The sequence below is a fragment of the Nomascus leucogenys genome, chromosome 14 (assembly GCF_006542625.1).
Source record: "Nomascus leucogenys isolate Asia chromosome 14, Asia_NLE_v1, whole genome shotgun sequence".
Lineage (NCBI taxonomy): Eukaryota > Metazoa > Chordata > Mammalia > Primates > Hylobatidae > Nomascus > Nomascus leucogenys.
The window spans coordinates 70,818,708-70,834,019 of NC_044394.1; the positions used below are offsets into that span (position 1 = coordinate 70,818,708).

Below are 15,312 nucleotides of genomic sequence, written 5' to 3' on the forward strand. Positions count from 1 at the left end.
TGCTGTCAAATGCCTCCCTAAAAGGCGGCACTGACTTCCGTCCCCACCCGCCAATAGTGCACCCTGCTGACCCTTGATATCATCAAAATGTTTTAGTTTTTGCCAGTCAAGTGGGGGAAAATGTTATTTCACTTAAATTCCCTAATTACTTATAAGCTTTGGCCTATTTTCATATATTGGGAACTTGTATGATTTTTCTTCTACGAGTTGACTATCTGTTCCTTTGTCCATTTTGTGTGCTATTTAAACAGCAGACTTTACACTATCAATGTCCCAAATCCTTCTCTGACACCCTTCAGGCCCCTGTGGCTGGTCCCTTGAGGGGCAGAGCAGGGCCCATGGGTGAAAGGGCAAGGCTGCAGATTTGGGCTTGAGGTTCGGAAAATTGGAAAGCATTGTGGATGTCAAGGAAGAGAGAGAATTTTTACTGAATACATATGTGCTAAGTACATACTAAATGCAAACTCCCATCTTGTGAGGAGGAAAGGTATTGGTATTTTTTAAACTTTTATTTATTTATTTATTTATTTTTGAGATGGAGTTTTGTTGTTGCTGCCCAGGCTGAAGTGCAATGGCGAGATCTGGGCTCACCGCAACCTCCGCCTCCTGGGTTCAAGCGATTCTCCTTTCTCAGCCTCCTTAGTAGCTGGGATTACAGGCGTCTGTCACCACGCCTGGCTGATTTTTGTATTTTTAGTAGATACGGGTTTTCACCATGTTGGCCAGGCTGGTCTCGAGCTCCTGACCTTACATGATCCGCCTGCCTTGGCCTCCCAAAGTGCTGAGATTACAGGTGTGAGCCACCGTGCCCGGCTTGCCATTATTTTTACCTCTCATTTCACAGTTCAAAAAACAAAAACAACAAGATTCAAAGAGGTTACATTATATACCCAAGGTCACCCAGCTACTAAAAGGCAGGAACAGGGTGTGGACACAGATCCTCCAAGTTCCAAGACCCTGTGGGTCCCACCTCAGCTGCATGTGGGCATGAGAGGTACGGAAGGGAAGGGAGCAGGCTGCTACATGGGAGGGAGCCCACTGTCACTGGAGGGGAACAAGCCAAGGCTGGATGGCTGGGCTGTGGAGAGGAGGTTTACACACTGGGGAGGGAGGCTGGATGAGGGGCCTCTCTGAGATACTGAGGGCATCTGCTGGGCTCCCTCTCACCTCCTATTTGTTCTCCCAACCTGGATGAACCTCAAAACATGGTGCTAAGTGAAAGAAGCCAAGCATGAAAGACCCCATGGTGTGCGATTCCACTTCTATGAAATGCCCCGGAGAGGCAAATCTGCAGAGGCAGACTGTAGATTAGTGGCTGCCAGGGGCTGGGAACAGAGATGAGCTGTGAACAAGCACAAGGAATCTTACTGGGGTGATGGAAACCTTCTAAAACTAGATTACGGTAATGATGGCACAACTTGGTAAATTTACCCAAAATCACTGAATTTGTATGCTTAAAATGGGTGAACTTTGCGGTATGCAAATTATATCTCAACTAAGGTTTTTTTTTTTTTTTTTTTTGAGACAGGGTCTTGCTCTGTCGCCCAGGCTGGAGTGCAATGGCGTGATCTCGGCTCACTGCAACCTCTGCCTCCCAGGTTCAAATGATTCTCCTGCCTCAGCCTCCTAAGTCGTTGGGATTACAGGTGCCCACCACAATGCCCAGCTCATTTTTGTATTTTTAGTGGAGACAGGGTTTCACCATGCTTTTTTTTTTTTTTTTTTTTTTGAGATGGAGTCTCGCTCTGTCGCCCAGGCTGGAGTGCAGTGGCGCAATGTCGGCTCACTGCAAGCTCCGCCTCCCGGGTTCACACCATTCTCCTGCCTCAGCCTCTCCAAGTAGCTGGGACTACAGGCGCCCGCCACCACGCCCGGCTAGTTTTTTGTATTTTTAGTAGAGACGGGGTTTCATCATGGTCTCGATCTCCTGACCTCGTGATCCGCCCGCCTCGGCCTCCCAAAGTGCTGGGATTACAAGCGTGAGCCACCGTGCCCGGCCTAAGATTTCACCATGTTGATCAGGCTGGTCTCGAACTCCTGACCTCAGGTGATCCGCCAGCTTTGGCCTCCCAAAGTGCTGGGATTATAGGCGTGAGCCACCACGCCCGGCTCAACTAAGTTTTTAAAAACTGTAATGGAGGTGGGTGCAAGTCACAGGGATGTACAGGCCGCAGGGCTCCTTCCTGAGGAGAGGTTAGGGTTAAGACCACTGTGGAGGCCAGCGATGTAGCTACAGGTCTCCTCTGAAGCACTGTCTCCCATCCAAAATGTGACTCTCCGGGAAAAGCTGCTGCTGCAAATAATGTGCTTAGGTAATGGGCCATTTGCCAGAGCCACACCAGCAACACCCCCAGCCCAGCCTTCCTCATCTTACTGGGGCCTCAGGGTCTCCTGAGCTCTGGATCTGCACTCTGCTCCAGAGTCTGTGGTTTAGAAGTGGTCCCCCAGCACCTAAGGGTGTTGTCTTAGGAAGAGCCCTAAGCCTCAGGGGCAGCCCCTTCTCAGTGACCCCATGGGTTTCATTCATGATAACAGGCTTTGAGGTCTGTGTGGACGCCCCACAAGCTCTGAGTGCCTGGTGTATAATAGCATCTCATTTAATCCTGCATCCTCATTTTACAGACAAGGAAACTGAGGTTCATAGAGGCTGAATCACCTATTCAGTGTCTCATAGTACAGGCAGTAGTAGACAGAGATTCAGACCTAGGCCTGACTGACTTGCCACTAGGCTACACTGACCCAGGGCCGCTCTCCTCAGTGTAACCTCCACCCACTTTCCTCACACCCATCCCCAGCCTCACTCCACTTGGTCACCTTCATACACATCTGGGTTATTCTTAATAACCTATTAATGTTTGGTTTGCATTTTCCCTGGGATTTTACTGAGGGTTAGTACAAGAAATGATGCAAGAGGGCAGGCGTAGTGGCTCATGCCTGTAATCCCAGCACCTGGGGAGGCCAAGGCAGGTGGATCACCTGACGTCAGGAGCTCAAGACCAGCTTGGCCAACATGGTGAAACCCTGCCTCTACTAAAAATACAAAAATTAGCCAAGTGTGGTGGTGGGCACCTGTAATCCCAGCTACTCTGGAGGCTGAGGCAGGAGAATCACTTGAACCTGGGAGGTGGAGGTTGCAATGAGCTGAGATCACACCACTGCACTCCAGCCTGGGCAACAGAGTGAGACTCTATTTCAAAAAAAAAAAAAAAAAAGAAAGAAAGAAGAAAGAAAGAAAGAAAGAAAGAAAAAGAAAGAAAGAAAGAAAGAAAGAAAGAAAGAAAGAAAGAAAGAAAGAAAAGAAAACAAATTATGCAAGAAATCTGAAGACCTTTGTTTTTGCCATCATTTATAAAAGTATGACTGAGTTCACCGTCATTCAGCTGTCCTTACATGAAGATGAATGGGGCAGATTGCTGCTATAATTTAGCGCTAGGATGAAGGTTTCTTCTTTTGGTGGCAGGTTGTTTCTTTCTATCACTGGGGTTGGGATGCCATACAACTTGGGGTCTTCCTTTTGTTTAAACTGATGTTGCTGTGTTCTCCACAGCCGTAGCACACAACCAGTTCTTGCACCCTCATCTTAGTGGCTCTATTGTGTTTGCATTTTATATCCTTTTTATTGTAGTCTGCCTGAAATCTTTTAGGTGAAGGGGTCAGGGCATGGAACTTTATAAAATAAGGTCACTGTTAAGCTCCTTAATACTTTACTTTTCTGTACATTGGTTCTGATTTTCTTTTTACTGTGACCTCACGTGACGGCAGCTTCCCACCCTGGTCTCCCAGATCCTATTCAGTGCCCTCCTCGATAATTTCTGGTACTTAAAATATTTAAGACAAAGCAAACTGAGCAGTGCGAAGCAGTGCTCCTAGGGCTGCCTGTGGTTTGTTCTTTGGGTAGCAGCAGATGGCACTTGCTGCTTGTCACCAGTGACTTTTGCTGGGCTGAGGTCAGTATTTTTCCAGAAACACGTTTGGGCTGATGGGTTTAAGGAAAGTGTGTGCATGGGCATGTGTGTCTGTGTGTGTGTGTATGTGTGCACACTCCAGCTGAGGTGTCTGGTGTAGCATAGAGAAGCAAATGTGTTCATTTGTAAACAAACATGTATTCATGAACTAGCACATACTGTGTATTAGGTCCTCTGTTAGGTATTAGAACTGGAAACTTTTTTGAGACAGGGTCTGGCTCTATCACCCAGGCTGGAGTGCAGTGGCAGGATCTCAGCTCACTTCAATCTCCACCTCCCAGGCTCAAGGCATCCACCTCAGCCTCCTGAGTAGCTGGGACTACAGGCATGTGCCACCACGCCCAGCTAATTTTTTTATATTTTTGTAGAGACAGAGTTTCACCATGTTGCCCAGGCTGGTCTCTAACTCCTGAGCTCAAGGCGATCCGCCCATCTTGGCCTCCCAAAGTGCTGGGATTACAGATGTGAGCCACCACGTCTGGCCAAAACTGGAAAAGTTTAAAGTGCTGGTCCTTTGAGTGGATTTTTTGTTTGTTAACAGCTTTATTGAGTTATAATTTACATATAAACTCCCCTTGTTTAAAGTGTACAATGTCATGGTTTTTAGTGTATTCATGGAGTTGTGCAACCATTATCATAATGTAATTTTAGAACATTTAAATTCCCTTAAAAAGAAACTTTATACTCATTAGGAATCACTCCCCATTTTTTTCCCAAGCCCCCAGCCTTAGGCAGCCACAAATCTACATTCTGTCTCTACAGAGGATCATATGCTGGATATTCCATAATCATGGAATCATATATAGGATTTTTGTGACTGGCTCCTTTCATTTTATTCTTTATTATGGCCAAACAATATTCCACGATAATAAATGAACCACATTTTGTTAATCAACTCATTAGTTGGTGGATGTTTGGGTAGTTTCTACTTTTGGCTGGTATGAATAATGAAGCTGTGGACATTTGTGTGCAGGTGTGTGGGTGGAGATCTCCTCCATTAAGCTTTGTCCAGTAACAATTTATGAGTCTGTCTCCTACGAGACTGTGAGTTGCTGTCACACTCAGCATCCTTTCTGACCCTAGCTCGGGCCAGGGAGATAGGCTCTAGAGTTAACACTTGGAAAGCGCCTGGGGAAGGAAGGAGGGGAGGGAGGGAGGGCAAGGGGATGTCTGCCTTGTTTCTGAGGGTGCAGAGGGATAGGGAACTCACCCTTCTGGGTCTCCGGCCTGGGTAACCGGCACACTCTCTTCTTGGGAGTGGACTTCTTGGTGGGCTGGGCAGTGGTGGGAAGGAAATCAACTACAGAAAGAAAGCAAGACACATATCTTAGCCAGGTGAGCACCAGGTGGACTCAAAGACAAAACTTTGTCTTATGGCCGGGCACGGTGGCTCATGCCTGGAATCCCAACACTTCCGGAGGCCAAGGCAGGAGATCATTTGAGCCCGGGAGGTTGAGACCACCTTGGGCAACATGGTGAAACCCCCTCTCTACAAAAAATAAAAAGTTTAGCCAGGCGTGGTGGCACATGCCTATAGTCCCAGCTACCTAGGAAGCTGAGGTGAGAGGATCACCTGAGCTTGGGAAGTCAAGGCTGAGGTGAGCTGTGATCACGCAACTGCACTCCGGCCTGGGCGACAGAGCAAGACTCTGTCTCAAGAACAAATAAATGAACAAATGAACAAAATTTCTCTTACATCCAAGTACTAAAGTCCTTATGACTGTTCCCCAGGCTGCTACAGGGCTTGAAGGTCACAGAGCAATAGAATGTTTGATCTGCTTTCTCAATTCTCAGATGTTGGGAAAGGGGTTGGGGCCTAGGGATGGGGTTCAGCTTGGTGTCCTGGAGAGAGGAAGGCTCTGGAGCCACACAGACCTGAACAGAGCCTACACCCCTGATTTATTTATTTTTATTTATTTATTTTTTTGAGACGAAGTCTCGCTCTGTAGCCCAGGCTGGAGGGCAGTGGCACGATCTCAGCTCACTGCAACCTTCACCTCCCAGGTTCAAGCAATCCTCCTGCCTCAGCCTCCAGAGTAGCTGGGATTACAGGCACATACCACTGCATTCGTCGTGCCACTGCATTCGTCTAATTTTTGTATTTTTAGTAGAGACGGGGTTTTACCATGTTGGCCAGGCTGGTCTTGAACTCCTGATCTCAGGTAATCCACCCACCTCTGCCTCCAGAAGTGCTAGTATTACAGGCGTGAGCCACCGCGCCCGGCCGACCTACACCCCTGATTAACCACTGTGTGACTTGGGACAAGTCATAGCATTTTTCTGTGCCTTGATTTCCTTATCTGCTGAAATAATGATAACTGCCACCTCCTTCTTGGGATTATCTGAGAATTAAAGGGACAGTGTGTCCAAAAAAAGTTTCAGTAGATGTGGCTCCACCTGGCTGAAGACCTTGAGCCCCAGGGCTGGATCGCCCAGGCTTTGGCACAACCAGCCCCTCCGGCCAATTCGGCAATCCCTAAGCACATGGAGGAAGCTCATGGGAGGAGGGGGTGCCCTTTTCTGCATGTACAGTACCACACAGGTGTCATATTTGGGGATTTGTTTGCCTTCTCAGATGGCCCTAAAATATATATATAATATCAGAGCTAAGGGAACTTCAGTCTCAAACTTTAATTTCAAAGGTGAACGCCAGAGACTAGGGGAGTTGGCCCCTGCAGCCCCAAGTGGTGAGTGCTGTGTTGGGACCCCAAGCCCCTGTCCTGACTCCTGGATGGGTCACCCCTCTCCTTCATTCTAACCCAGTGACCCCTGCTGAAGTGTTGGGAGAGGGCAGCGGGCCGGCACCCAGAGCAAAGGAAGACAGCTGTGGCTCTGATGCCTACTGGAGATGAAGGGGGCACTGCCGGCCACAGAGTCCGACCCTTGCCTTTGTGGGTTAAGGAAACAGGTCTCTCTGCACTGATTTTCTCCAAAATGGTAGGAGAGGGAGTAAGGAGACACCATGAACCTAAACTCTAGAGTCAGGGGAAAAAAAAGAAAAGAAATATTAAGGCCGGGCTTGGTGACTCACACCTGTAATCCCAGCACTTTGGGAGGCCGAGGCAGGCGGATCACCTGAGGTCAGGAGTCCAAGACCAGCCTGGCCAACATGGCGAAACCCCGTCTCTACTAAAAATACAAAAATTAGCCAGGCATGGTGGCATGTGCATATAATCCCAGCTACTCAGGAGGCTGAGGCAGCGGAGTCGTTTGAACCCGCGAGGCAGAAGTTGCAGTCAGCTGAGATCATGCCACTGCACTCCAGCTTGGGTGACAGTGACTCCGTCTCAAAACAAAAAAAAGGTGTTGGGGGGTTGGAAGGGGGGACAGGCAGGGAAAGCCCACAGATCAGTCATTTTTGGGCTGGCATCTTCTATATAAAAGTAGACATTTTAGCCCCTCACCTCTCTGAGCCTCCTCTGGAAAGTGGAGAGAACACGATCTATTTGTCTGCTTCAAGACATTGATGGGAAGAAGCAACTAGGATGAATGTGCACTAAGCTCCAACCATGTGCGGGGAGCAGTGCTGAGGCTTTCAGCATAAGTTTACTGAACACAACAAGTTTTGGGGCAGGCACTGTTGCCCCCATTTTATCCAGGAGGAAGCCTAGGCTCAGAGAGCTGAAATAATGTGCCCAAAGTTAGACAGCCACTGGCTGCAGAGCCAGTATCTGCACCAAAAGACCTTGATTCTAGAACCTGTGCTTCTCGTTCTGCCACACTACCTCATGTGCAAAGGTTTTCTGACAAAAAGTTGAACACTTTAGGTCCACCCAAGGCCCTGGGTCATCAGAGTGCCGAGGGCAACTATTGTAAGAGGAAACTGTCATGAGCAGGGTCTTGAAGAGCATGCAAGGAGCCTGGCCCTCTGCTGGGAGTGTTGCCTCCTTCAGTCCTCATGGCCCTAGAGGTAGTTCTGTTTGACTTATTTTCTACTCAAGGAAGCAGGGACGTCTCTCAGATGGTCAGTGGTGAGCCCAGAGGGGAGCCAACTCTTGGGGCCCTCAGTGCCTTGGCTGGGCACCACAGCCTGGGTCTAGTGGGAGACTCAGGTTGGGGGACTGTTCTGTTTTAAATTCTTCTTGCCTAAAGCCAGGTCCCCCTGGATTCCTCCAGAGCCCCCAGTTTAATCTCTCCCTCTCTGTCCTTAAAAGGTATAAAACTTTGAGCCCATGATATACTTAAGGGCCTGAAAAAGGCCCTGTCTTTCCCCAAACACTTTCTCAACCATCCCAGCTTTGTCCTCTGAAAGGCCTTTCTTGGGTGAGAAGGTGGGTTTTGGTTGGGAAGAGGGTCTGGTTGCAAGCCCTGGGGAGAAGCAGGTTTGGCTGCAAGCCAGCACTGGAGAGAGGCACTGACATTCCTGCGGTGCCGGGAGGGGTTTGGTGTTTGGAAACATAGAAGTCAGGAGTGAGTGTGGTTGGGGTGGAGGCAGTGGGAAGCTCTGGAAACTAGCTGTGTTTATTCCACCCTCCACCTTCTCAGACTCTGAAATCTCATGAGTGGAAAGGTGTGGGGCTTACAGAGACAAAAACAATAAGCCAAAGCCAAACCCCAAACTCCCAAAGCCCATTTTTCAATACGAAAATCAGTGGACCCCCATGTGAAGGGATGCCTCAGCTTCTTGCCTGCAATACTCCCTCCCAGGCTAGCAAGAGGTGGCGGGGCATCACTTTGGTTTGTGTCTTCCTAATCGTGCTGCGGTCCCCAGCTGCCCCTGTACTTCCTCACGCTGAGTGGTCTACTTTCTGGGTCCCCTTGTGGCTTTCAGTGCCCTCAGGTGAGCAGGAAGCAGGGCAGTGGGAGCCCTGGAGGGGGTTGGCTCCAGCCTTGGGCCAAGCTGGAGGTGGGGCTAGAGCCAGAGCCAGGCTGTGAGAATTACCACCCATAGCTAAATGCCTTCTGTCCAATACGCCACAGGTGCTGCTGAGCATGTGAAATGTGGCCAGTCTGAATCGAGATGAGCCGTACGTTTTATGTAAAATGCTCATCGAACATTTACTATGAAAAATGAATGTAAAATATTTCAGCAATACTTTTTATATTGATTATATGTTGAGATGAAAATATAGTTAATAAATTGAGTTAAATATAACATTATTTAAATTAATTTTACTTGCTTCTTTTTGCTTTTTTAAACATGACTTTAAAAATTTAGAATTTCATCTGTGGCTTGAAATGTGCGTCTGCTGGACTTGCTGACTTAAGTCAGAGGTCTGCAGCTTCTCTGGGATTAAGTGGGTCATGGAGGCCATCAGCAGCCCCATGACACAGAAGAGAACACTGAGGCCCAGGGAAGAAAGCACGGCAAGTTTGCAAGCAGAGCTGGGCCTGGCTCAGTCTCCTTATTACCTTCGACTCAGGTATGAATTTGAGCCGTAGGCCCTCACAGAGAACATAAGGGCACCTGTCCCTCTACTGCCCCTAGAAATGCCCTCACTGGGTATGTCAGGGCAGTGAGGGCCTCCTTTCCCTGTGTGCACACTCTGTGGGGATTTCTAACACCACTATAAGGCCAAGGGACTCAGCCCAATCCAGCCGTAGCTTCGAATGTCCCTGATGTGGCCTGAAGGACAGCACTGCTCTGACACCATAAGAAGAATAATGCCTGGCCAGGCACGGTGGCTCATGCCTGTAATCCTAGCGCTTTGGGAGGCTAAGGTGGGTGGATCACTTGAGGTCAGGAGTTTGAGATCCGCCTGGCCAACATGGTGAAATCTCATCTCCACTAAAAATCCAAAAAATTAGCCAGGCATGGTGGCTCATGCCTGTAATCCCAGCTACTCAGGAAGCTGAGGCAGGAGAATCACTTGGACCCGGGAAGCAGAGGCCACAATGAGCCAAGATCGCACAACTGCACCCCAGCCTGGGCAATAGACTGAGGCTCTGTCTCAAAAAATAATAATAATAAATAAAAAAGAGAAGCCCAATGCTCATCTCTGACTCTGACCCGTCTCTTCCAGTTTCACCTTATTCCCATCTAAAGTGGTTAGGTAATAGACCTACCTTCCAGGGTGGTTGGCAGCATTAAGCGAGCTAACTCTGTAAACACTTGGAGGGGCTTGGCCTGGGTAAGTCTCCACATGTACTTTCTGTTACTATTGGCAGCAGTGCCATTAGTCACGGCTGCAGAGTGGGGCACACTGAAGCCTGGTGGTCCCAGTGCCTGGCAAGTGCCTGGCACACAATCGGTGTGCATTGATAGCATTGAGCCTGCTTCTTACCCACACTCAGCTGAGTTCCCTTCCCGAAGGTCAGCTCAGGGCTCCCGATGGTCATGCAGAAGTAGATGCCACTGTCTTCCGGCTTCACGCTTGTGAGATTGAGAATGAACCGGCTTCCATCCCGAAATACAGCTATCTTCTCCTGTTCCACCTCTTCACCGTGGATAGTCCCTTTTGCAGAATCCCAGAGGGCCAGGAACTCGTGGTGACTGTCACTGCTCGGGGCCTGGCGCTGTCTCAGCCAGTAGATGCGCATGTTACTGAGGGAGATTTTAGCCTCGCAGGACAGCATCACCGCCTTGTTGGTTTGTACCTTTATGTATGCAGGGGTCTGCTGGAGGACTGAGTTGCCATGGAGAACTAGGAAAAGCCAAGAACAGAGACATCACACATTTTCCTAGCCACTGTTGTGGGACCTCGCAGTCACACTGAGTCAAGTGTCAAAGGAAAAGCCATGGAACAACCTGCCCAGTTACTGGGTCCAGGGCCTGCGTTGAGCACAGCTGTTGGCTCCTGGACTCAGAGCTCACATACTCCACCTCCCAGGAGATCATCTGGAAGGCAGGTGTTTGCTAAGTTCAGCTTTACAAAGGTACAGGGGAGAGAGCTGCCATTTGTTTATCGTGTACTTATATGCCTGGCCCTTGCATAGAGGAACTCAATCAAGCCTCAAACTGGCTTTGGAATTTTTTAAAAGACATGGGGTCTTGTTATGTTGCCCAGGTTGGAGTGGAGTGGCTACTCACAGGCACTATCATAGTACACTTCAGCCTTGACCTCCTGGGCTCAATCTATCCTCCCACCTCAGCCTCCCAAGTAGCTGAGACTATAGGCATGTACCACCACACAAGGATGGATTCAGGATTTTTAATCCTCATTAGACAGATGGGGAAACTGAGGCATGAAGTTACTTGTTCAAAGTCCCCCTTATAGTATGTAAGTGGCCTAGGAGTCAAACTCAAGGATTTGAAGTCTGAAGCCAAAGCTGGTTGCCTTTCACCTCCCCTGGCTGCCACTGGATGTACAGCCCTTTGGTAGGCTCCAAACTGCCGAAGGAGACTCAGGACAGGCTAGGAGAGGAGCCCAGAATCACAGCAGAGCATGTGGCTGGTCTGTCCATTGCTGGACAGTGAGGACAGACAGCAAAAAGAGCTCGCTATCCCCTGGTGGGTACAATTACAGCCCATGACCCCGGAGCCCAGCAACTGATGGGTCACTGGATCCCTATTCCCCAGTGAAAGGACAGACACCACAGAAGCAGGGCTGGGAGTTCATCTTAGACTCTGATGAGAAGCACCCGGCAAGCAGGGGCTTATTCATGAGGAGCTAGAGCAGGACTCACAGACCCGGCCCTGAACCCAGTCTCTGGCTGTGCCAACTATGAGACCTCAGGCCAGTCACAGAGCCTCTGTCTTCTTATGAAAGGAGGGCAGCTTGGTGCTGTTGTCCTGCCTGCCTCTGAGGGTTGGAAAGAAATGAAATGCTGTCCAAAAAAGCACACTGCAAACTGTATGGCCATGTACACAGGTAAATACTGTCCCTGTGTCTCATATCACAGGGTTGTTACTGGAAGTAAATTAAATCTCAAGGAGAAGGATCAGAACAGGTTCCATTCACACCAAGGCTGCACAGCTTCCAACAAACACAATCTAACCTGGGAGCCCTTTATTTTGGCTGTGGAGCAAAGGGAGACATTGCAGGCCAGGGCAGAGATGCAGGAGTTGGGAGGCACAGAGAGGACACAGACGTGGGTATGCAGAGGGGGACAGAGGGCATGTGTGTGTGCCCAAGAGGAGCCGGCTTACTGAGCACCTCATGTTTAAAATCCTGCCTGCACTCGTGGCTCAGGCTCCGTGGCCCCATAATGGCCTTCTCCAACACTGATGAAATGAACTTCAACTTTTTGACTTTGCTCCTGGACCACTCTTAGCTTTCGCTTGCATCAAGAATGAAATGATGGGGCCGGGTGTGGTGGCTCATGTTTGTAATCCCAGCACTTTGGGAGATCGAGGCAGGAGGATCACTTGGGCTCAGGATATCGAGACCAGCCTGGGCAACATAGCCAGACCCTGTCTCTACTAAGAATACAAAAATTATCCTGGCATGGTGGCATATGCCTCTAATCCCAGCTACTCGGGAGGCTGAGGCAGGAGAATCGCTTGAACCCGGGAGGCAGGGGTTGCAGTGAGCCGAGATCGCACCACTGCACTCCAGCCTGGGCAACAGAGCAAGACTCCATCTTGGGAAAAAAATTATTAAAAAATAAAAATACTTGGCCGGGAGCGGTGGCTCACGCCTGTAATCCCAGCACTTTGGGAGGCCGAGGTGGGTGGATCACGAGGCCAGGAGATCGAGACCATCCTGGCTAACACGGTGAAACTCCGTCTCTACTAAAAATACAAAAAAAAAAAAAAAAATTAGCCGGGCGAGGTGGCGGGCACCTGTAGTCCCAGCTACACGGGAGGCTGAGGCAGGAGAATGGTGTGAACCCCAGGGGGCAGAGCCTGCAGTGAGCCGAGATCGCGCCACTGCACTCCAGCCTGGGTGAAAGAGCGAGACTCCGTCTCAAAAAAAAATAAAAATAAAAATAAAAAAATAAAAAATAAAAATAAAAATAAAAACAAGAAGGAAATGATGCCTGGGGCACAAGTGGCTGCTGGGCTTCCTCTTGTCTCCCCAAACACCACACTGCCGTTCCAGCAGAGCAGAGGTTTTTCCTTGCTTCGGGTCACTTACTTCTTGGGGGAGTTAATAAGAATCAATAATGCCAGTTTATTGAGCTGTGCCTGGCATGGCACATACATTGTCTCACTTGATCCTCACCAAATCCTGTGGGGGAGATACTGTTTTACACCCACTTTACCCATGGGGAAAGAGAGGCTCAGGAAGGTTAAAGACGTGCTCAAGGTCACACAGTGATCCAGATTAAAACCCAGCTTGTGGGACCCCAGAACCTGACTTTGAATCACTGAATTGAAGAAACCTGCAATCCTCTCCCCGATGGTGGTTCTGTGCTCATGAGCACACAGTGGGGCTGCAAGTACACAGGTGCCCGAAGCCCTTCAGGGAAAACCCAGAAGCGACTCCTCTAAGGGCAAGGCCTGGGCTGTGAGTGTGCATTTCCTCTCCTGGCTGAGACACACCCCGGCTGTTCCCGGGGCCCACTTGCTTTTTGTCCCCTAGGAACTGAATACTCGGGGCTGTGGCCAAGTCCCTGCTGTGTGCTGGACACAGAGCCAGGCCTCACTGCGTGTTCCCCTGGGTAACCCAGGGATTCCATTCTCAGAGGGACCTTGATGTTTCTAGATCCATCAGTAACGACTTTAGTGCTCTGAACGGCCTGGGCTCTTTCTATTTATGATGTTGCACTCACTGGGCCAGAGCCCCGGGCAGACAGGCCTTGTCACCCCCTGGCAGGATGACCAGCTTTGGGCTTTTTGGGCACGAGAGCAAATCGACCAGTTTGGGCGTTTTTCCGGGTGTGCGGAGGCTTCTTCCAAAGGGCAGTCTGGCTGGGCTTATTCAGAAGGACAATCTAGATGCCCCATCCAACTCCAACAACCCAACCTCCAGGCTGCTTCCTAGGGAGCCACGCTACCCATGACACCCGACACCGGGGACATCAGGGAGAACAGGAGCCAGAGGGATCACCCTGCCCTAGCCCTCCGAGAACTGGGAACACCAGTTTGTCTGATTGTACTACAAACACTTCCGCGGAAGTAATAAAAATGTGTCCACAGGACCCTTGGCCTGGCCAACCTTCCTTGGAGCACACCCTGCAGGGACCCTGGGCAGGGACCTGTTTCCTTCCCCTCGTGACCTCCGGCGACCCTCTCTTTCCTTCCCTCACTCGCTCCTCATTTCACTGCCTCCCCTTCCTGCGTCCAGGCTTTTGCGGGGAGGTGGCCTCAGTCCGGGGGCTCTCCGGTCCCCCGGAGTAATGCGATCTGGGGGTATTTAATTTCCACCCTTAGGGACCGTGCCTGCCAAGCTGCCTCCCGGGCGCCCCGCCGCCGCGGCCTCGACGCTGCACCCTGCCAGGACCAGGGCCAGGACAGCCACTTCTCACCTCCCCGCTCAGGCCCCGGGAGCGCAGACCCTTGGGCAGCCCGCGCGCCGCCCGCCTTACCTGCCAGCTGCGCGGCCAAGAGGAGCCACAGCCGCGGCCGCATCGTGGCGCTCCCGGGACACCTGGCCCCGGGGGCTCGGCGGAGACAGTCGCGGCTGGGGTGGGTGAGGAGCCGGCCGGGCGGGGCGCCCGGGTCGGGGAGCTGGGGGGGCAGTGGGGAGGGCGGGACCGGGCCCGGTGGGGGCGGGAGTCTGGTGTTGGGGACCGCGAGGTCTCCGCCCTCATCCTCCTCGCATTGCAAAGGTCTGGGCTGCGTTTCCAGAGCCCACCAGGACCCTCCGCTTTCCAGAAAGAAGGTGACACCGCAGGCCTCCCCCAGGCAGCTGCATGTGTGTCATCGCCCCCTGCCCCGGGAGGTGCTTAGGAAACGGTTGTGACCCCGAGTGACAGTCGAGGCTCAGAGAGGTCAGGATGTGTAGTGCATGGTGGAGCTGGCCACTAACTCGGGCCGCTTCTTGTCTGTTTGAGTAGTAATTGAGGGGCTCCTGGGTGCCCCGGGCTGGGCTGGGCCTGGAGTCAGCAAGCCCCAAGCCTTGCCGTCCCTTGCCAGGGAGGAAGGAAAGGTAACCGGCTGTGACACTGAGGGAGGTGAGCTGGGAACTGGAGGTACAGAGAAGGCCCCGAACCTGTTTGTTGGTTGTGGGGGTGCAGCAAGACCTAGATCTTAAGAATTTCGAAGGACTGTGACGATCACCGGCTGCGCCCTGCCGGCGAGTGCCCTGGGGCCGGCTCTACTTGTTGCGCGATCCAGCCCTGGTGGGGAGATTTGTGAGGGGAGACCCGGCTCAGGCTGTGTCTTCCTGTTCAAATGGGGATTAGCAGAGAGGGGGTTGGGGAGGTCCAGGGAGAACTGGGCATGCAGCCTGCAGGGGAGAGGGACCCCCTGGAGGGCTGCGGGAGAGGCCCCTTGTAAATGTCAACAAAGACCCAGCCAGGCAGGCCCATGGGTTACCCTAAGAGCTTAGAGTTTATCGGAGAGGAAATGGCGTGTCCC

General features: G+C 51.0%; 1 protein-coding gene across 5 annotated transcripts in view; it reads right to left on the bottom strand.

Moving 5' to 3' along the window:
* CD8B (CD8b molecule) overlaps positions 1-14,482 on the bottom strand; it is a 47,351-nt gene extending 32,869 nt beyond the window's left edge. For 3 of the 5 annotated variants that reach the window (XM_030827557.1, XM_030827559.1, XM_030827558.1), the window contains exons 1-3: positions 14,319-14,418; positions 10,190-10,549; positions 5,176-5,265 (exon numbers count right to left, since the gene is read on the bottom strand). In XM_030827557.1, the coding sequence (XP_030683417.1) occupies positions 5,176-5,265; positions 10,190-10,549; positions 14,319-14,361 (493 nt within the window). In that variant the 5' untranslated portion in view covers positions 14,362-14,418. Of the gene's footprint in view, positions 1-5,175; positions 5,266-10,189; positions 10,550-14,318 lie in introns of all 5 variants that reach the window. The other 2 variants (XM_030827561.1, XM_030827560.1) reach the window with 2 other exon arrangements.
* Positions 14,483-15,312: the final 830 nt, after the last annotated feature.